Below are 22,980 nucleotides of genomic sequence, written 5' to 3' on the forward strand. Positions count from 1 at the left end.
ATCAAGGCAATATAACCACAAAATTTCGCGTGGATAAATTTTAGCGATTTGTCGGTTCGGCGTGTTTTTGCGCGATTTATTTTAGCGAAAATAGGGAAAACTCGCTAAAACGCTTAAATTGGTCTCGCAAAAATTTCTACTTGACGGAGACTGAGAATTAGTTCGAATAATGGAAGTTCGAATTAGCGAGTGTTCACTATACTATCTTTTTAATAGCGGACTGCATTAGATTTAAATCTCTTTTGTTGTAAATATCTTTACTTTAAAATAAAATTTAAAACATTTTCAATTAGGTCATAATCTAGTAACTACATTAAGATAATATGCAAAAATAAATGCTTTAAATACGATTGTACATATTTCATAATTTCTGATGAATGCTTCCGCCGGCCAGTTCAGTTGTGTTCTTTTGTAAAGCAACATTTGTTCAAAAATCATAAAATATTACAATCGTTGTCAAAACAAAGATGACAGCAAAAAGGATAAAACATAACCGATCCATTGTTTGAGCGCATATACGCCATTCGTAAAAGAAACGTTTCTCGCGTCTTTCAGCGTTCAATTTTTTTATCATCAGTTCATTTTTACGTTTCATTAAGTTGGTAACGGTGCATCCAACAGTACGGAAAGACATCCATTTATTACTCTTTGGTACGGAGGGCTGTTTCTCAGCGGCCGGCTTCTCATCAGTGTTTTCTGTTTCTGTTGTTTCCGCTTGTTTCTTCTTATTGATGACTGACAAGCCAATACTCTTGAATCCTGATGTCTTTGTTTGTCCTAGCACTTCTGGCTGGTTAGAAGAGTTTTTCCTTACAGCATTTTCGATTTGTAAAATGGGTTCATCACCATCTTTACCTGAAAAATTTGATCTCACCTCTTGGACTATTTCACTATTTTTTAATGGAATTGCTTCATCCTCTTGACCAACTACACTACCGTCTTGGGTAGTACTTCTTTCCTCTTTCGGACCTTGGTCCTCTTGTGTGTTTTCATGAACATTTCCATTTGCAACATGATTGTCAATTGTTTCTGACAGAATCGAATTGCTCTCTTTGGAAGCGAGAACTTTTTTCAACAAGGGATTCCCCTTATTTACTAGAGGATTTCTGCTGTTGCCATTAGGAATCTTCTTTTCTGTGACATTTTGGTCAACAGATTGCTTTTCTATGTATTCTTTGGTCTTGGGTGACAGTTCTCCATCTCCACCGACAACAATCTCGGTTGGATAAAACTCTTTCCGTTTCTCGACACCACGATCACGAATTCGTAATTTGTAAGAGAAATACTCGAAAACGTATTTTCTCATCCATCGTGGTATGGGTTTGTCACCTGACGTCTTATGATACATGCGAGCCACGTAGCACATGGCAAATATCATGACCACCATTTCAATGATGAGAACATTGAAAAAAATGCCGAGTTTTGAGAGAGCATCAGCTGCTGCAGGGATCATCTCAGAAAGTAACAACATAAACAACGTCATGGCCAAAAGCAGAGTGACGCCGTACGAAATACGTTCTCCTAGAAAAAGCAAACCTTCAATATATCCCTTTACGCGAAAACAGCTCCTGACTCGCAATTGAATAGAGTGCAAGAGGAACACCTTTCTCAGGGAATTTAAACACGGACATCGAACTCAACGAATCCTAGAAAAAGTGCAAGCAAAGACGATTGATTGTTGAATTCTTTTGAAAAAGCTTTCGTGAATCGAAAGGAAATGTGAGCAGATCGAAGAGAAAACGCAAACTAAAATACCTGACCGAGCTGGAATATTGAACGAGAAGAGAGTCAACAGGCCGACGAGTACCATGGGTACGATGAGGTGGATGACTTGAAATAAAGGACGTCTTCTGATGGTGATATCGATGTTCAAGACAGGGAAAGGTGTGTCACAGCATGGGTAGTATTCTACTGTTCGTCTTTGTACGGTGGACACCATCTCCCATTCACTGTGTGGTGTGTACGGTTCTGAAGTCATACAAAACATTCAAAGTTTAAACATGATTTATTATCGAGTCGTCATGCTACTGCTGGGATATAACCCCATAACCTGGACTGTTAATGTAATGCTCTACTGACCTGTATTAATTAAGCATTGCCTTTCCTGAATAGTGGAATGCACTGGGCCCAAATCAGATGCTTCAAATTATTCATAGGCAATTACAGCAAAAAAAAATGCCCGGGCCTCAAAAATCAAAATTTTTGAAAAATAAAAAGACAGCCCCAGATATTCACCCAAGGAACAAGTGAGCCAAATTTTAGCCAAATCGAACAATTTTTGAAGTCTCCAGGCTGCCCCTAAGTATTTGGAACAGACAGACAGACATTCTCAGATTTTAGCTCAACAGTTTAGATCACGAAAACAGGGGATCAGTTAGATTAGAGTTAAATTTTGGAAAATAAGAACCAGGGAGGAAGGAACAAAAAACTCACTCAAATCAACGGTCTCGTTTTCCGGCACTATATCTATTTTCAATCCATCGTGCGTCCAACTGGCAAACTTCAAGGAGCATTTCTGTTCATCAAAAGGGAAGTATGTGACATCCATGGGGCAGACAGATTGAAGCACGGCAATTGACAACCATTTGACCTGACCATCACTTGAGATGATCACCTTCTTCGTTAACTTGTCCAAATTACCACGAAGTTCACTCTCGTTGTCAGCGCTATGACAAAGAAAACGCAATTCTTTTGGGTTAGAGCACATACGATAGATTTATCCCCGGAAATCAAACAAAAAACAGAACTTGACTGAACAGAATAAAACAATAAAAAAGAATATCAAGTAGTATGAGTAGCTGAGATAAGAAAAGCTCATCTTAAGGTCAAAAAGGTCATCTTAACACTCCGGTCCGGCCGTACTAGAAGATAAGAGTCTTACTTGTTCTGTAGCACAATATCAGGTAGCCATATTTTCTCTGGAGAAATATTCGTACTGTTCAATCCACCATACTGTGTCACATTCCAAGAGAGATATTCATCTTTCCAAAATTGACGCAGAAACAAATTAACCGCAAAGGTTTCCGCTTTCGTATTCTGAAAACGGATAAGAAAAGAAATAATGATCGATTTGGTTGTCAACGCATATATCAAATTTAAACGTCCAGTCAAATTACGACGAATGGGAGTAATAATTTCAATGAGGAGCAATACATATTCTTTGGCTTTGCACAAAATAATAAAAACTACGAAACCCAATTGTAGATTGTGTGATGAAAAATATAGCTGCATAAAGAAGAATTACGTACGACTTCGGTGATCTGTCCAATAGCCACACCGAACTTCACTCGGACAGGTTGACTGTGATCACGTATTGGTCGTGCATCCACATCATAATCAGCCGGCCAATTTTGTCGAAGTTTGAATTCTTCTGTCTTGATCACCTTGCATCGCCCTGAATGAAAACATAATGTATTTAGGTTATATGCATTGTAGTTTGGTAAGTTTCGATGCGCTCCTTTCCCAGCAACAAAGGAAGAAATCGTTCTTAGCAATAAATTGTTCGAAGTATCTGCTTACCTGAAGTTACAACCATTGCTACCAGTAAGAGGCGTTTTAGAAAGTTCCAATGAAGCATTGTCTTTGTTGATGTTTTTTAATCGTTACTGTTATTTTAATTCTAAAAATATAAACAAATAAAACTTTAATAGCCGAAGGATTAAAGATTGAATCAATTTTTACTTTACAATATACTTTCTACAATATTATCACTAAATATTTACAATCCTCAACAATTTACTACGATTCAACTAACATGTTCGATAAATACTTAACAGCCAAGTGTTTTTGTAACGCAACACAAAATCTCCCCGTCAGCGAACGACTATATGATGGTCAATTATTGATAATTATAACTCTGGAGCTATGATTATCCGTTATATATCCTGATACAGTTCATGGAAGTAGAATTATACCCATCCATCCTGGAGATGAGCAGAAATGTTTCGGAAACAAATTTTGTGATGCCGTTTTATAAAATAACAATAAATTGGAATCGGATCAAGGTCGGCAACGACCACAAATCTCTCTCACTGGTGATGTAACACGCTATGACTCATTGTTGCAGCGATGTAGGCTAAGGTGATCATAATGAACAAACTAACAAAGACCACCAGAGCAAGATAATCCAGTGTTTTGGCACACACTTCATATTCGAATTTCAAGCGCTTTTCGTTTTCTTCTTCGCTCATCTTCTCTTCCATGACTTGGAGATTCTTTTGAAGCAACATGGCTGTTGATGACTCAGCAAAATCCATCTTCTCGCTCTTAGAGTTTGGTTTGAATTCAGGTAGACCTAGAAAATACGTAACAGATTCATTGGACAAACGAATCTCGAAATGGATGAATAGAAAATCGCGCTTCGATTTTCGGAATCTACTCTCTGTATCAGAATGACCAATAGAGAAAGAAGGGCTGACGGAATTTCTGATAAAAATGAACTAATGACAGAACTTAACTGGAAAAACTTTCCTTTCCATAATCAAAATTCACAAGAGGAAGATAGGAAGCTTTTAGTTTGACTTTGTAACTGGCAAAGCAAGCATCTTCAGACTGAAAGTCGTGGAGTATCAAAGTAAGATTGGACCAATAACAAGAAAGTGCAAACCTATAACCATTTTACCTTTGCTAACAGATCCACCGAGGCCACCAAAACTAGCCTCTTCTTCTCTCGCCAATAATTTACTACCTCTTCTCTTAGGCATCCTACGTATGCCAAATTTGAAGGATAATCGATCGAAGACGATTTTTCTCATCAAAAAACCGATTTCATTGCCATCCTCGGGAAGCATGGAATGCAGTTTCAGTGTATAACACATTGATAACACCATCATCACCTAAGTAGAAGCAAACAGTAACTACACTATACAGATCACAGGCCTACACATAGTTTCGACATTTTCAAAGTATGATGTAAGCGAGACTTCTTCTCAGAATTAGGCTGTAACTGTAACTCATACGTAAAAAAATAGCTGGTTTTCCCAAACTCTAAGATAGGAAGTAATAAATACTTGCAAGATAACAAAGAAACCCCCTGTGAGAGTGCTTACCATTTCGATCATGACGGCAGAGAAGAAGATACCGAGGATGGGGACAGTCTCCGAAGACGCCGGTACCATGTCGGTGACGATCAGCATGAACACTGTCATCGCCAACATCAAGGTCACCGCGAACGAAACACGCTCTCCTGAAAGGGAGCATAAAAAAATGATGTTAGAAGTTACATTTTCTTCGGGCCACTAAACACATTCTAACACAGAGGTTGATTTCTCATATTCTACAAAATTACTTTCCACGCGCTTGAAGACAACACTTTTATGAATCAAGAATTTCAATATGTCACTTCGTTAACAAACAAAATATTTGGACTAAAACCTTTTACATAGCTAGGAAAGGGAGAATCAAAAATTTTTTAAATCAAAAGATGAACAAATTTACATAAAAACTGAAAATTTAGCTTGGAAGTTTTAATCATTTGTTGAACTTCATATTGAGCGAGCCGAATCAAGGATGGCTGAACGACTACTTTAATCTACCATGGAGTAAGTATGATACATATTGTGATCCTTCGACCAAAATATGATCCAAAGTTTATCCAAACGACCCAATAAAAGCTCATTCTTATAGAGGAAATAAGAAATTGATATGGATTAATGTTTCAATAGAGGTACCTTGCAGAGTGAGGATATCAATTAAAAATGACTATATAATGATCTCAAGTGATTATTCTTTAAATGGATTAAAAAAACTCCTCCTCTTTGATAATGATACCAACCTCCTTTTAATTGAAAAGTGAACGATGCATTGAATAAACCGAAATAAACATTCCACCAATAGAATCCCATATCTGTACTAAGGAATTGCAATACTAGAAAGAAAATCACCGAAACAATCCCTGCAATTGCGAGAAAAGGAGATATTGGGCTCATGATATTTGATGAAACGTGTTTAAAAAAGAAGAAAAATTCCAACCCTAGATATATATTGGCGCATAAAGAGAAAGGCTCTTTTGGTTTCAATATTGGGTATTTTGTAAGACTGTTTACCTCTGCAAAGTGTTTCGCGGCCACATCTTCAGGAGGCGAATCGTTTTAGAGCTTTATATAAAGTAAAGAGTAAACCGTCTTACCTGACTCAGCTGGTAGATAAAAAGAAAGGAGCGTCAAAATACCGATCAAGATCATTGGAAGAAGCAAATTCAAGACGTAAAACAGTGGGCGCCTACGGATGACCATCTCAGCTGTGACATCAGGAAAAGGTTCTGTACAGCATCCATAATATACAATGTTATGTTGTTGATTAGCTTCAACTAAATCCCACTCTGTGTGGTTGTTGTATAATGCTGTGTAAAGAGAAAGACAGCGCTGTGAAGTCAACAAACCAAGTATTTAATAAAATTCTACTGTACAGAATTAAGGAACGGTATCTTGAGTTTGTTAGGAATGGGATGGGCTGGAATGAACTTAAACGTCATACCTAAATCCACATGATCTTTAGTAGGTCTCAAGTCGACGAGAAGGCCATGGTAAGACCACAATCCGAACTTCAAGGAGCAATGTTGTTCATCAAAAGGGAAGTAAGTAATATCCATGGAGCATTTACCACTCAATATTCCCAACGAAAGCCAGGACACGTTACCATGGTGATCGATGATCACTTTGTTCTTCAACTTGTCCAACTGACCACCAAAAGATGTCGACTTCTCAATGCTTAATAATAAAGAAGAAGAATGAAAACCATATAAAATTGGTTCTTTAAACTTTGATCGAAAATTTCAGTTCATCTACCGGGTGCACCAAAAAAAGTATACAGGTTTGTGATTTAAGTTTTTTGTTCATTCTTTTTTTATCGTATAGAGGATGCTTGAATTTTGGTGCACCCGGTAGATGAACTGAAAAGAGACTTTACATTGCAAAACTTTGTGTCAAATAAAGTTCCGATAACACCGCTAAAAAGTTACATTCTATAGGCCACTAGCTGACACTAGCAATTTGTAAGGATTAAATCAAGAAATTGTATTTTGGATTGATATCGTCCCCTCGTAGCAGACCTCCAAAGATCAAATTCTATAATTCTAATCAAAAATTTGAAAATAAAATCAACCAACTTGTTATAAAGAACAATATCAGGTATCCAGATTTGATGTGGACTGATGTTGATGTCCGTCATATTTCCATATTCTTCAGGCGACCAACGCAAGTTTGGATCGTTCCAATATTGCCGAAAGACGGCACTGACCGTAATATATTCTGCCTTCTCATTCTAACGAAATAAAAATATGTAAAGTTTCTTTAACACAACAGAACTTTGTCCTCATGATCAGACGCAGAAAGAATAACAATCAAACTGATCATCTGTCGATTAAGTGGACAGTCAAAAGAGAACATGTCTTATAATTTAACTTTTAGCGCATTACTATCACCGTATACTAACTTTTTCTTATAGATTCAATCATTTTTCTCTCTGTTGATCTTGCGGTCACTATGGCACGTATAACGTTGGTCTAATCTTGTGCAAATATTGTCTTTATGGTAATACCACAAGCATTATTATATTATATAGAGTTACTTGAACTCGGGCAATATTTATCAGTACATCCCTCACTAACCGGTCATTATTGTATTAATACATTTTATAAATTTCATATCATTGAAAATAAGTTTGATGACGATGGAAGAATATCGATTATGAGAAAAGCATGTGATCCTATTGTGATGCTTGCAATGCGTAATGACTGACTAATAACAGAGTAATGATGATGTCATGAATTAGAAGAAAGGTAGCCTTGTGTATTACATTATCAATTTCTTATAGTTATTAAATTTAATTTGACACGACACTTAAAACCGCACGTTCGACAAGTATTGAGTAAGGTATTGAGTCACTGGTTAAGAATGAAGGAAAATGAGCGGAAAGTATTCTCCTTCTCTCCAAAATACGTTCAATAGAAATGGTGTTAAGTACGGAAGAAGTAATTAGTTTGTCACGCCACGCCTCCTAATGACTGAAACCTGGAGTCATTATCATAATGTAGAAGAATCTATGAAAATGCAACTTACAACATTGATGATTTGTTGCAAACCGATTTCAAGTTTCAAATCCAGAGGGAGGCGATCATCTGTCACAGGTCGTACGTCATTCCGATATTCATGGAGGAGTGCTTTCTTCAAGTTGTACTCAGCATTCTTAGCCAAAGTATCTGTATGTGGAAATAAGAAAAATAATCAATCGAAATCCAATCGTTATTTTTTTTATTTGATTTTCCGCTAAACGTGAGCAATTCTTTTGTCAATATTTGATGAATTAAATGACGTCGACGTTCCTAACAAATGAATGTACTCATCTATATAAAGCATATATTGCAAGAAGACTACAGCTGGTCTAAAACATATTATCTTTCTGTTGAATTCATTTCCCTATCTTTTCGCATTGCTTGGATCAGCCTGAAGCCTGAACATACTTTCTTACATATGTTTAAGTATCTTTTTATTGTATGAACTCGTTACTTTATGATTAGAGTGTCCTGACATCCTAGCCACTTCGTCACACACTCCAACATTTAGTATAAGGAAAATAAGAAGTACTCACGTTGCATTATCAGCATAAATACCAAATGAACAAAGAACTTTGTTGATTGAAACGAAAATCGATGCATGTCTTCGAAAACTGACAACCTAAAAAGGAATAATCGCAAGTTTTTTTATCAATTTAGTAAACTCAGCCCCAACAGACGTAACTCTCAATCACCGACCATGTTTTTTAATTTTACTTTAATTAATATTTGATTAAAATAACTCTTAACTTCATTCATCAAAGGTGTTTCCTCAGTATCGTACGTAACCTAAACACTTAAAACCACAGCCGTGTTGAAATTGGTCTGGGTCGCCAAAAAACCGATTAGCTAAAATTTTGACAAAGGGAAATGTCGTATTATTAAAAGTGCTGAGAAAGGAAAAGGACCTTTGTCATTCCCGTGATCTTGAAATCTGTGCAAAATTCATAACAAGAGTCACTCTCCATTGTCTACTTTGAAATCCAACAAACATCAAATGACTGTTTTCTTTTCCTCTGAGTTTCTCCAATGTGTCCAACCGTTCTATAATTATAGAGTAAAATACATAATCAAAGTTGGATTTTTCTTCTTGTAAGACTTGTAAGAAATTTTTCATCTGTGAAGTAACAAAGGATACTCAAGTGAGATCACTAGAGGCCTCTTGAACAATTATAAAACCCGTCAGTGTTTCAACTCTATCTACACAGTATGAATCAAGAACTTAAAAGAGCTCTTCAGATTTTAAACAAAATACTTATTTTAACACAGTTGCCCATTTCGAAAAATCAGAAGACTTCACAGTGAATTTATGTTAATGATCGTTTTCTTTAGAAGACCTGATTTACCTGCGACGAAGCAAACTTTCAAAATCTTAAACTAAAGAGAAAATGAAAATTAATAGAACCATGTGGTGGAAAAGAGTTGAAACGAACATCGCTTTGCAGGAGTACCGAATCCCCGAATAAGGTTTAATTCGTCAGAAGGAGCAACCAAAAGAAAATCGATGTTGCATCCGCCAGAAAGGTTGTTCTTCTTGAGAGCACCAACCTTTGTTAAAATATTGTTTCATGAATGTTTTTTGTTTGAGATATTCTAAATAACATTATTCAAGCCAAATCAAACGGTTTTTATACTTATTTCCCCTGGTAGGATTTTTTCGAAATGTTTTTCCTTCCAAAGAGGGAAAAAGATTAAAAAATCAGACTTTTCTTTCTCTTTTTTTCCAGACTCTCAGCTAAACAAAGTCTTGCGTCTAAGATGAACAGTTTTCAACTGAGATTTCTCTAAATTCTATTTCCCTTCTTTCCTGTTCCCTTTTTAAATTCCATAGTTAATTGGGCTAAAAGTTCTTTATGTTTTAAAAAAAAACCTGTCATATACCATATGCATAAGTAAACTACACATTTTCAACCATGGCTAAATATCAAAGTCATGAAACATTAAGCATTCAAAAAAGGACTTGATTCACTAAATCAAGAATGGAAAGAAGAACCTTTATAAAAAATTAATATATTACTCTGTCTTACTCAATTTCGAGAATCGAAAAAAAATCTAAAAATCTGTATTTTTTCACCTAAACTAGAGCTCTAATCCACTATTCCTCAATTTCCACTATTTCCGGATGGACGAGGACATTACAGTCGACACCTCATAGATGATCACCTTAGTCAACGTTTTGACGAACTACGATGCTCCCAGACGAAATTTTACGATTTGGAAGAAAATATCCTTGTATGTATGGTATGCGACCACTGCGTGCATTTTAATGCTGCCAGCTCCCACCGTACCAAATCCACTGTGTGGTGTAGAAGAAGACGACTTAGCCGAACTCAAGAGCGACATCTCGGAACGAGGTCGAACCATCAAAATTTCGATGATAACGAGAAAAAATTAATCAAGTCAGTCCAATCGCTGAAGGGACTTATCAAAGATAAGTCAATCGAGAGATGTTCCGTAGATGAGATGAATCAAAAGAGATCACTGAGCTTTGCGCAACCTGATGAGATCAAAGCGACACTCTTGAGCGTTAAAACCAAATGACTGTGGTAAAGCAGTCTTATGTTAAAGCAGTTAAAGACTCTCCACTAGACGACTCAAACACTTCCATTAAGGAGGTTATTAGAAAAGTTCTACGAGAAGAATATGCAGAAGAAACAAATAAACAAAAACGTGTCTCGAATGTCATTGTACCTGAACAAGATATATCCATGAACAAGAGCTGGGTGGATGATCTCATCAAAGAAACGAATTCAAATTTAACAGTTAAGCGTGTTACTCGATTGGGTAAGACCTCAGCCGACAGGAAGCGTCCGACCTTGATCTGTTTATCGAGCAAAGACGAGAAACTCAATCTTCTCGGAAATTTACTTGCTTTTAAAGGAAATGATAAGTTTTCTAGAGTGATCACTGAAGATCTTTGACCTGTTTTGCGTAAGAAAGTCCACCAATTGTCTATCGAAGCTAAAGAATTGAATGCAACAAAATCTCCAACATCAGGAATATATCACATTCGTGGTAATTCAAAAAGCAGGTTCAGCATCAAGATGGTGCCAGTCAAGAACAAATCAACCAACAAAAAAGAATGTCTGCTTCTCCGAAAACCTAACAGAGACAAACATCATCAGCGAATAGGGGTAAAGACCGCTCCAAAACAAGTAATGAAAGATATGAAAATTCTTTATACAAGAAAAAAGAATTACAGTTAATGGCCTAGGACGAAAAGCCATATGTAATTGCAATATGCGAAGCTAAGACAAAAGTACGTGCCTTGAAGGAATTACATGAATACGAATTCTATGGCTACAAAATTGCTAGCCAAGTTAAACTAGATACGAAGGGCGTGGCATTGTCATATTTGTCCATATCTCCATTAAACACTTGGTAATCGATGTCAAGCCTCCAGTGACTTTCAATGAAGTTTGCATGATTGAAGTACAACTATCAGGAAAAGATTTGCTCGCTGTTGCATGCATTTATCAAAGCCCAACTAGATCTACGTCCTCTAACGAAAACAACAACAACCTCTAAACTTATTGATCAAGTCCATTGTATTAAACAAGAAATATTCGCATAAATGTTTGGTACAATGGTAGGAGATTTCAACTTTCCAATAATCAATTGGGAAAACTGGACCACCCGCATCTGGAGGATAGCAAAGGAGAGAAATTCTTGAATGCTGAAAAATTACCTGACCTTGATGGAATGGAAAGATGTTTCAAAAATACATCCGAGAATAAACCAGTGGAAGATCTTTGGAAATCGTTCAAGAAAGTTGTCATTGATCGGTTTGTCCCCTTGAAAGAAGTTGGAAACGATTTTTGGAGGAAAAAAAGGTAAAGTTCCAATTAAAAAGAATTTTAAAGATGAAATCAAGTTGAAGAAAACGCTCCATAAAGGGTTGTTAAGATCTTCACCTCTCGACAGATATCGTCATTGTGTCAATTAAACTATTGTAAGAAGCAGAGTTAATCGTTTGATGACAACTGCCCGCATGACTTATGAAAAGTGCATATGTGATTAATCCAAGGAAAAGCCAAAAATATTTTACTCATGTAAGAACTAAACTTAAGTCATTAAGCGGCGGAGTCTCACCACTACTTGAAAGCCCTGATGACAAATCATCGATTAAACACGACGATCTCAACAAGGCTAACATCCTACAAAAACAGTTTTACAGCGTCTTTACCAATGAGCCCCCAGGAACGATTCCCAATTTTCCTACACGAACTGAGAATCAAGTTAAGGACAACATCATAACAGAAGATATGATTACAAAACAGATAAAATTGCTGGACGTGGGTAAATCCTTTGGTCCGAAGATATACACCCGAAAATGTTAGTTTGACTGATTGACCACATTCTGATAAATAACGAGATTGCTCACAGGAATTTCTAACCCGCGCGAGCAAACCCGCACCTGTCAATCATTTTTTAGCAACATATTCAGTCAGTTTTGCTTTTCTTTTCACTTGTGGTTCTGAAAAAAAAGGCAAAGCGGCAGACACCTAGTTTGGTCAACAGAGGACACCTCTTCTTTTTTCTGTCATGCTAACAGACACAGGGGTGTTTTATTAGACATTATAACATTTTTTAACTAAAATATGATCTTGTCAACCAAGAAAACACTCCTAAAAAAGACATTCTCATCTTGCTCCAAAAAAATTTAAATATTTATATTACTTTTGCCAAATCAGCTGCAAGAAAAGCTGCTCCTTACATTTATCCCGACGAAGAAATTATAATGTTTGTAAAATACGAAATTATCTATATATTAATAGCCGTAGTCTGTATGTCGTTTTGTATGTCTGTCTGTTATACTTTTCGTTTCGCACGCAATGTTTCTGTTCTTTTAAAAGATGACTTTTGCTTCTTGCTCCACAAATGTGTTAAATCAGATTCGCGCCGTTTTATAAAGACTTTGTTTTGATTGATAGATTAGACTTTTTCTTTTTTTTTCTTTCTTTTCTTTTGTTTTATGTTTTCGAATGTAATTAACGACCTTATTTGATTTGAAACATTCGAATTCTTTTCAAATCAAAAGAAATCTTTTAAACAGAATCTGTTAAAGAAAAGAACAAATATAAAATAAAACACAAGAATCACATAACAAGTTTGTTAGAATTGGTTAGAACAACAGCAACATTAAAAATACATTCAAAAGGCGGTAAAAACTAGAATTCTTTCTTCGTAAAAAGGGACCTTTAAACATGTATGTCGATAATTATTTTGCTGTAAATCTAAGTCATTGTTGAATTTGAAAAATTATTGAAGTTATGACGAAGTTATTTTATAAAAAGCAACATAAAATTGCGCTATCTATCACGCTTTTTTGTCTGCGTGTCCTAGCTGCCTTCCGGGGGGACTATGGTTGCGAGCTGACTTTCGGCCCTGCCCCTCGGACCCTTAGCAGAATAAAGAGGAGAAGAAACAAGGGAAATTGTGTGAATTTTAATTCACTTTTTGGAACTAATTTGACCAAATTTCTATCTTTCTGGGGGCAAAAAGTTGAAATTTTCCTATTTTTCCAATTCTTAGTGGGACTGAAGTTAGATTTTCCGATTTTTCAAACTGCCATGTTCCAAAAAAGGCACCCTTAAGGCCGGCACATACCCATACCCATACCCTTCCCTTGCCTAAGTACCCCCCCCCCCCAGGCTGCCTTTTTTCGACGAATCGCGTGTCATGTCTATTATTTCACTCCGCTCCCGGGGGGGGGGGGGGGTACTAGGGCAAGATAGGTTACGGGGATGCTCCGCTGGTCAGGGTACCTTTTCTAACCTCCACGAGTCCCAGGTAGGGTCGCAAAAACACATAAATAGAAAATTCAGTCCCTCGTAGGGTGCCTTTTTTGGGAAAATTTGAGAAAATTTTGGAATTTCAGTCCCATTCAGGGTCACTTTTTTCGCAAATTTCGAGTCCCACGTAGGGTCCATTTTTCGAACCTCAGCGGAGCACCCCCGTCGGTCGACAAGGGTAGTACCCCCCCCGGGACTCCGCTTATCTTGACATCAAAGTTTTCCTAAACATCAAGAACTACGGCAAATATAACGCGAGCGAAGCGAGAAAAAAAATCTAATTGCAGAGCCGTCTCGGACGTCGCTGGTCGCCGGTATGGTGTAATTTGGGAATGACGCCCTTTCTGTTTTCTGATCATTTTTGCCACAAAAATCTTTTTCAAAATATGGTTAAAAGATACGTCACCCGGGAGGGATAGAGTCAAACTTTGAAGAGAATTCTTCCCTTTAATTTTGATTTCATCGTGTTTAAGCCACCTTCCCAACATCTCAAAGGACTTTAAATGCGTTCAGCAAACAGCTAAACCGGCGTGCGACGCCGGGTACCGGCTAGTTACCTTTTATTTTTTTACTTGATGATTGTATTTTCGATAAATTCGGCATGAAAATTTGATACTTTCATGAAAAAGCATTTCGATTAAATTTCAAGCAGAAAACTTTATATTTTCTTAAAGTACAAACGAAGAAAAGATAATCAATCTAGAAACATGAAATATTTACTTTTCAATGAAAAACGACAAAAGGAATTATCCATCTTTTCGAAGCAAGAAATATTTAAAGATAATCTTTTTTCGAGAACTTAAAGAAAAATAATCTTTTCTTAAAACTGTAAGGAAAATTCGATATTTCCGAATTTGTACGTTCGAAAATATTAAGTTTTCAAACGCTCCTAGGCTGCTGGCATCCACTAACGGATTCGTGCTCCTTATAGAGGATGCTTAATAAGCTATATTTCCTTTGTCCAGAGATTTGCCGCCTTTAGCCGATATACGGCTAAAGACATTTTTAGCTGGCGAGTGTCTACAAATATAACATTACGTAATGTTTAAATTTTCTGTGAGGCACCAAATCATAGATTGGAAAATATATTAAGTGCCCTGATGTATCTTCTGTGTGCACCAACAAAGTTTTGCTTCATAAAACTACATTTTGATGCTTTAATTTGGACTTGCATGAGTGCATAATTTTTTACCACACTGGATTCGTTGATCACTTTGGCTCCAGATAATTGTTTTGTTAGTTCTACAGATATGTTGCAGATTATTTCAAGGTATTCTAGTTATGTATATACAGTACATTTTGGGGGTCATATTGAATATTTCTGACATTACTTCTTTATGATTCTACAAAAGGGAGTGTTGTTGTTCCTTCAACAAGGGCCTTTAAATGTTAAAACAAATAAAGAACTTTTCTTCAGCTTTGGCATTTCACTTTTTAATACTGTGTGGCCTTTGTATCTTTTCAGGTACTTAGCTTCAATTCTTTGAAGAGATTGGAGTGTTTCTGGTTGTTTTCTTTCACTTTTGTGTCCATATTTGTATTTTTTGAGCTTCGACCGAAGAGCTGATGGAAAAGTTTTGATAAATTTACAGACCAGATATCTTATAAAAGCAAAAGTCAAAAATAAATCTACAGACTGTACATAATGCGCGCATCAGATTGTTTTTTTATCTTTTTTCTGTTTTGTTTTTCTGGTCTGGGATTCGAATTTCAAATGTAAACATTCCATTGAAAACGTTCGAAACGATCGTTTTTGCGCGCACAATAATGTCAATCAAATTACTCGCCAAGATTTCCTTTGCGAACCGGAAAGCGGTTGGTAGATCATTAAGCAGACCTATACTACCTGTGGTTTTGTAGAGGTCTGCGATTCAGACTAAAACGCTCCTGGATTTTCTGAACAGAGATTTTGTAAAAAAGGTATCTGTCCTCGTAATAAAATTCACTTCCTCCTGGATTTTCTTGTGTGTTCGCTAAGCAAAAGGTTCCTGGATATTCTCCTAAAATTTGCTCTCCTGGAAAAATAGTACAGACTTTTGGAAAAAGTCCGCCGGTGGCTGCTCCTGAGTTTTTAAGAACAAGAAACTGGAAAGACTTATATTTCATGCAGTGAGTGTTTGTAATAAGATAACAAAAAAGACGAAAGCCGATTTTTATGCATTTTTTTAGTTGAAAGTTTTGGAATACTGGAATTTCAAGAGAACGGAAAGTCATAACTCTTGACTCTCCACCCGCTAACCAACCTGATCCATTTTTAAATAGTGTACTTGAGTCAAACTGTCAAACTTTCTGTTTCTTAAAATTTTAATGGGAATTTTCAAAAATATCAATAAGAGTTCATAAAACCAGAAAAAGTTTGGTCAATGCTGATAAAATAACACAAACTTCAACGCACCATATAGGATTCGAACTCTCAAAAATAACTCCCCCTAATGTCAGTTCATCACTTTACCCACCCAAGTGAGTCAAACTGTCAAACTTTCTGTTTCTTAAAATTTTAATGGGAATTTTCAAAAATATCAATAAGAGTTCATAAAACCAGAAAAAGTTTGGTCAATGCTGATAAAATAACACAAACTTCAACGCACCATATAGGATTCGAACTCTCAAAAATAACTCCCCCTAATGTCAGTTCATCACTTTACCCACCCAAGTGAGTGTTTTGGGACCACTTCTCTTCGTTATCTACATCAACGACCTCCCGGACAATGTGTTGTCTTCGATTCTCTTATTTGCTGACGATACGAAGATTTTCAGAGAAGTCAATTCGATTGAGGACTCATTGCTTATCCAACAAGACATACACAAACTTGAAAAGTGGTCAAATGATTGGCTACTAAGATTTCACCCAGATAAATGCCATGTTCTCACTCTCGGTAAATATTGGAATATTGTCCACGCGCACCATTATTCAACTTGAACATGCTTTTGTTGAAAAATATCTCGGTGTTCTGGCCTTTGAATCAAAACAAGTGAAAAAGCAAATTCCATTCTGGGAGTCATCAGAAGAGGTTTCGAAGACCTAAGCCTTAAAACTTTCTTTATTCTGTACACATCCTTTGTCCGACCTCATATCGAGTATGCCCAATCAACTAAATTGAGGGCGTTCAACGGCGTGCCACTAGGACGGTCAAAAGGTTACGTAATCTACCATACGAGCAGCGCCTACGAAAACTTGACATGCCTTCTCTCGAAGACACTTCGGAGACATGATTCAGATCTACAAACACTTTCACTTCTACGATATGGCCACCACAGTTGGAAAGCTTATTCGCAGGGTGCGTCTATCTAGAATTCACGATTACGAACTAATACCAAACTGCAGACGATGGATTCAGAGTGTCCAGACCAAGTCGTTTATTATCGATGTGTAACAGCATGGAACCAGCTACCAAAAGAGACTGTTAACGCTACTAACATCAAAGCGTTCAAGGAAGAACTAACCAAGTCATGGATGGAACACCCATTGCGCTACGAATCAAGATCTTTGTAATTGTAGATCGGTTTAGAGGCCCTTGTGTGCCTGGACTGTAAATCTTTATCATAATAATAATCTAAACCCAAAGAGTCATCAATCGATTCACTGCGGAAAAATCCAGAAAGCTCTCATAGCTAATAGTCCGATATGGGACAGACACTCAGATTTCAGGTGAATAAAGAATATTCTTTGCAGCTTGACTTTATTACAGCTAAATCTATGCGTTATAAAACTTTCAAAACTATTCATATTTAGCACGAGGAATAAAATTCCTAATGATATTTTTATCAAAAAACAAGTCACGTTTGAATTGTGATGAAAAATGTTTTATTTACAACCCCTATCATCCATCAAAAGGAAACCTTTTTCAAATGGCGCTACAATACTCATGAGATGGACGCTTTCAAAAAGCACATGCAGAGTGGAAAAACACGACTATAAAAGTTTCCCATTTCAAAAGTCGATTTGCTGAATCAGCATGTTGCCCATCAGGACCAAGAGGGAGAGTGGGTGAAGTCTTTGAATGTCAACAGATGACGAGGGAGAAAGCAAGGCAAACCAAATTGTCTTTTTGTCTGTTTCCAAATTGCATAAATTGTCACGACAACACGATGCCTAAAAAACGGGAAAGAAGACTAAAGTTTAGCAGTACTTAAACACAAAAGGGGGAAGTGTGTTGGTTTTTCTATAACTAAGCCTTCCTTTTCCACTCAAAAGGTATATAGGTGGAAGAAAATAGATGGGAAAGGTCATAAGGGACAAAATCTGTGCTTTACTTTTTGGTGAGCGTAAATTTCTTCTTGACATTCGATAGATCTTAGCTTGCTTACCATACAAACATAGGAATCTTGAAGATTCTGGCAGTTCGCTTCGCATTTAGAGCTACCATTGATACATTTCTTTTGAAAGTACGTCTTCTCTTTCCCGTTCAACAATGATTTGTATGTCATGGTCAGACATGCAGCATTTTCTTCGCTACAAGCGTGGTATTGTTGAGTGGCTTTGCAAATATCACCATTGTAAGCTGAACATGTGAAACACTGCAATGCTTGCACTAATGATAAAATAGAAATAGTCTGTCGAAGCTCTGTTTAGTAATTAAAAATCATCGATGCCCGTAGAAAAGTTTTGACTGATGAAGGACCTCACTACAAAAAAAAGAAAAAGGGACAAATGAAAGGAGGTCAGTCTCTCACGACCAGGAAAGATAAACATAACTGAAGAAAAACACGAAAAGGTAAAAAAGGATTGATTGAATACCTTGAATGAAGAAACTGCTTGATAAAATAATGATGATCTGCAAGAAAGACTCCATTGCGTTCAAATTGAAGCTCTACGAATCCTTTTCATTGAGAGTCCGAATATTTTGAACAATATTAGAGGGTAAGAACAATATATTTTATAAATCACATGAATCGTTATGGTTGGAACCTTAAAACCACTTTCACTATAAACAGCATTTGTCAATACATAATTCATAAGTTGTAATAGAACGTTAGCAGTACGTCAAGGAAATGAAAATGACAGGTTTCGATCAAATCTAGACCAAAATTAATATACAAGAAGGTAAACCAAACTTCTCCTTTCTTTCAATTTTGTTGTGAACTTTTATGGTTTTAGTGTTTCTACCATAATTTCATAAAATATTTTAGGGAGAAATCACAAAGAACAATGAAGCACAAAAATAGAGATGAAGATTTTTTCAAACTGTTGATGTATGTAAGTGAGGATTGTGTAGCTAGACTTATAACGAGAAGTGCCTAATGATTGGATGATGATGGACCAAGTTAATGGGTTTATGTTACTGGTTATTTCGTTTGCAAAAGGTATAACCAAACTTTAAAGGAAAATACGATGCCTTAACCCTGATTAACTTTAGGTATTTATAGGAATGAAAAATAAGGTATCGGGATGCCATCATGAATTTTAACATACTTTAAGTTGTACACAGCCTAAAGGGGGGGGAGGGGGTTGTAGAGGTTAGAAATACCGTTTTCCCGTCAAAATTTTTGCTTAATCCCGGAATCCAGAAAATTGGAAAAATAATAACAACGTCACACCGGCTTGTACAGATCAAAAATGTACCTAAATACCGTCACCGTCTGATTTTAAAATACCGTTTTCCCGTCTCTTTTTTCGTCAAATCCCGTAAAACCGTACTAAAAAAGGGCCAATCCCGTTACACCGTAAAAGTACAAACCCCCCCCCCCCTAATGGCATTGAGGGGGGACTATGAACCGATTCCACCCCATTTTGCTATAGGTGACTTTGCATAAAACTGGTCTACTTTTCCCAAACAAATTTATAACCAGGCTCCAAATTCGCTCTTACTCTTTTAGCTTACTTTATTTAGATATAAACAAGACACAAATTACTAACGAACTTACTTGATACCTTCCTTTCATTTAACTACAAAGGTATCATATCTCTTCAATGCTACCAGTGTCAAGGTACAAAGCACTTCTGTGAAGCCAACAACACCACACATCCATGCGTATCCAGAGGTGACACCAAATCTTGTTACCATCTTTCTGAAAGATCAAAAATTACAATCAACATGGCGGGAGACACAATAGTGGAGACCAGAATGGTACAAGGTTGTGACGTCAAAGATGATAGATATTGTGAAAGGAGAAGGGCATCCAAAGCTTCACTTATTTCATGTCAGGTATGGCTGCTCAATATGGGTTTGCAGCAAAACTCAAAGTATGAGTATGGAGTGAAATTCAAAAGTGTGTTTCTAATGTAGGAAATGTCCACTTCAGGGTTTTTTTATGTAAACGTTAGAATACTTAATGCAACATGATTTAAACACCGACATGCAAGTTGAATGACCGTTTTCGTGAGAATTTTTTTATAGAGTTGTAAAATGCGTAAAATGGCTAAAAAATACTTTTAATCCAATTAATGAAACTTTCAACAAACCTGAACAAACAAGTAAAACCTTCTCTTTTTCAACCATTTAAAGGTAAGATACAGAAGAGAAAAAATCCAACGATTTCGTAACATGAAATACTTTTTATTAAAAATGAAGATATTAATTTATATTACTTAAATATTGCAAATTCTGTACATGCTGTACTTCGTAGAAATCAACCAGGCGTTCTCTACAAAGGCATTCTGTTGTTTTTATCAAATTTGAAGTACAACAGAAAAACAAAACCTTAAAATTTATTTCTGAGAGTACTTTGTTATGTTTGAACCATTTTTTGATATCATTATCTGACTTTAGTATACAAGAAGATTAACATCGTATCAAATTTTTAGCACCTGGATGGCACTTAAAACAAAAAAAAGTTGTTCCAATAGTTTAACTTCCCATAAATTGTGAGTTTTTCATCTTTAAGAGTACTTGTTTTGAAAAAGACATAAAAATTGTTCCCTGTTAACCTTTTTTTCTCAGGTCGTTTGGTGTCAAGAAGATGGTTGCAACCACGATAAATATACGTCTCACTTTATGCCCAATTCGTCCGTACAACATTTGCAAAAATTCCATATTGTGGTTATGTTGGTTTTGTGTTATAATTTCAAAGTATTTTTGTGAAAAAGATATACCAATTTTAGGTAGGGAAAAGGTGGCCTCAAGTCCTTCACGCAGGAGATCCACTCCAAGCCTTCGGCCATGTATGTTTCATAATCTGCCGTTTTTCATGAATCATTTCCTGCGACTTGGACAGATTGTACATCGAAAGGAGATGAGGTAGTCTCTCAAGTTAACCTTTCACTTTGACTAAAATCATACACTCTCTTTTTAGTAAGAAATCTAGATCATGCAATGAAGTCGCAAACTAGATTGAAGGTATCGCTATGGTAGCATACTAAGAAATTCATCTGCATGTTAATTTTATAAGAGACACGTCTCATAAATAAACAGGAACTCTCAATAAGTAAGACAAACTTACAGGTTGTCGAGACTCCAATGCAAAGCCAACTAGCTCAAGATGGTTCCATAGATTTTCACTTTCAACTTTTAAATTTATATAATTTTTTTCTTAGAGTACTAAAACGAAAGAGAAAATGTTATCAACACTATCATTTGAGTTATAATATGAAAGATGCGGATCGGGTGAATAACATATTAAAATATGTTTATGTTGAAACGAGGGGCAAAGTGTTTCTATGCATTCCCAGAAGAGTGGAAACGTACATGGTGGGAAAGTCTTCTAATCACAACATGATGTTTCGACTAACAAACAAAAATGATCTGAATAGTATTCAAACTTGACACTAACAGGGAGAGATTCGGACCGTTATATTTATTTTCTCCAAGGTTAAGTTCTTATCCTAAAGTTTATAACTGAGTCTGGACCCCCTGCTAACTACGCTACCTACTCTCATCAAAATATCCGTCCGTAATATAAGGCGGTGGTCAGTGATGTCACTTATGAAGGCTTTCAAAGGTACTCCTATCAAAAGACTGGCACATTACAGGGCCGGCGAAACTGGGGCAGCCGGGGGGCCATGGCCCCCCCACTTTTTTGCTAAGAAAAAAAAAATCCTACTTACTATTTGGCCCCTCCACTTTCAAAATTGATTCGCCGGCCCTGACATAAATATTGTTGATACCATGTTTTAAAAACAATGTCCCTACATCAATACACTTTACATGATAATGTAGATTTTCAGTTAAAAATCAGCTCCTTTTCATTCTTCTTTTTCTCCCACCTATCCAATAATAAAAAATTTATTTACAAAGCATCCTGTAGTTGAAAGCTATCGCATTGATCCCATATAACATGACACAGTGTTATCATTTGAAATGTTCTACCAACCATCCACAGCAAAATATAATATCTCGTCATAATGACGCGCTCTCAAAACAAATGGTTCTTTTAATTCTACTTATGTAATGGCAAACTGCTTCAAGGCATATCCTCTGTTAAGAAATTTCGAATACTAGTCAAAAGTTCTCTTTTTACATCATCAGGGACACTGGATCTAGCTTGTGGTGTCAATTCAGCTATAAGTGTGTCTACTGAAACGTTATCTAGCCCACGTTCCCTGACAATATCTTTAGCATGATCTTTGAGACCGTCTTTCCATCCACATTCGCTAAGTCGCATACGTAACCATTCTTGAAGACGTTCGCGTTCTCCTGACTCCGTAAGACGTTGATTAATACGTTGACGAGCCAAATTATCGCGTCGTTGTGACATCTTTCTATTGCTTTGATTTCTTTTTATTTGATTTTTTTTGTTCTGAAACGATACAAGTATGCAAAATGTATAAATATCAGCTTTGGAATTATCTAATCGAAAAAGCTAGACCATTTGAATCGTCCACAAAAGAAGTCAGGGAAGTATCAATTTACTCTCCCACGAAATATGAAAAACCTATAAGTTCTCAAACTATCCAACAAAATGAAATCAACATCAACCTAAGAAATACATACAAATTATATAAACTATAAAATAATTTTCAAAAATCTATTTAAAAGCGCTTGGAGAGACCAATTGAATTTGTTAAATAACGGGCCGAGCTCATGAAATTGATTTGCCGGGGAAAAAGACAGAATAAAATAAAATCAAAAATCAGCGATTTTTATCAAAAATAGCGAGAAAAAAAATTTTCCCAGCCGGCCGCATGAGAGCTCTTTTCCTTCACCCGCATTCCGGAAACACTACATTATTTTATTTTCGCCTCATTTCGATTTTTTG

The 22,980-nt window shown here is 36.3% G+C and overlaps 3 protein-coding genes and 1 long non-coding RNA gene across 7 annotated transcripts; 1 reads left to right on the top strand and 3 right to left on the bottom strand.

Moving 5' to 3' along the window:
- Positions 1-246: 246 nt before the first annotated feature.
- LOC136811571 (neuronal acetylcholine receptor subunit beta-3-like) lies at positions 247-3,638 on the bottom strand. Its single transcript, XM_067068195.1, has 6 exons — positions 3,520-3,638; positions 3,249-3,394; positions 2,882-3,036; positions 2,434-2,666; positions 1,756-1,968; positions 247-1,521 (listed from the first exon to the last, which is right to left on the bottom strand). Exons 1-6 carry the CDS (start codon positions 3,575-3,577, stop codon positions 428-430), a joined length of 1,899 nt encoding a protein of 632 aa, XP_066924296.1. The 5' UTR covers positions 3,578-3,638; the 3' UTR covers positions 247-427.
- Positions 3,639-3,674: 36 nt separating this feature from the next.
- LOC136811572 (acetylcholine receptor subunit alpha-type acr-16-like) lies at positions 3,675-21,251 on the bottom strand. Of its 4 annotated transcripts, none has more exons than XM_067068197.1 (11): positions 21,226-21,251; positions 8,959-9,094; positions 8,587-8,672; positions 8,058-8,197; positions 7,106-7,260; positions 6,475-6,707; positions 6,128-6,340; positions 5,774-5,866; positions 5,049-5,185; positions 4,622-4,835; positions 3,675-4,294 (listed from the first exon to the last, which is right to left on the bottom strand). In XM_067068197.1, exons 3-11 carry the CDS (start codon positions 8,651-8,653, stop codon positions 4,029-4,031), a joined length of 1,518 nt encoding a protein of 505 aa, XP_066924298.1. In that variant the 5' UTR covers positions 8,654-8,672; positions 8,959-9,094; positions 21,226-21,251; the 3' UTR covers positions 3,675-4,028. The 4 variants fall into 4 exon arrangements, with proteins under 4 accessions (XP_066924298.1, XP_066924297.1, XP_066924299.1 ...); XM_067068196.1 differs by lacking the exon at positions 21,226-21,251 and adding an exon at positions 19,711-19,813; XM_067068198.1 differs by lacking the exon at positions 21,226-21,251 and adding an exon at positions 9,484-9,501.
- LOC136811574 (uncharacterized) lies at positions 17,509-18,802 on the bottom strand. The gene is made up of 3 exons (XM_067068201.1): positions 18,584-18,802; positions 18,154-18,377; positions 17,509-17,938 (listed from the first exon to the last, which is right to left on the bottom strand). The coding sequence occupies exons 1-3, from the start codon at positions 18,636-18,638 to the stop codon at positions 17,777-17,779; spliced, it is 441 nt and encodes a 146-aa protein (XP_066924302.1). The 5' UTR covers positions 18,639-18,802; the 3' UTR covers positions 17,509-17,776.
- Positions 19,022-20,829, top strand: LOC136811575 (uncharacterized). Its single transcript, XR_010847247.1, has 3 exons — positions 19,022-19,149; positions 19,741-19,991; positions 20,727-20,829. It is a non-coding gene; the product is annotated as an uncharacterized lncRNA (long non-coding RNA).
- Positions 21,252-22,980: the final 1,729 nt, after the last annotated feature.

This window comes from Clytia hemisphaerica, unplaced genomic scaffold, assembly GCF_902728285.1.
Source record: "Clytia hemisphaerica strain Z4C2 unplaced genomic scaffold, Clytia hemisphaerica genome assembly, whole genome shotgun sequence".
Taxonomy (NCBI): Eukaryota; Metazoa; Cnidaria; class Hydrozoa; order Leptothecata; family Clytiidae; genus Clytia; species Clytia hemisphaerica.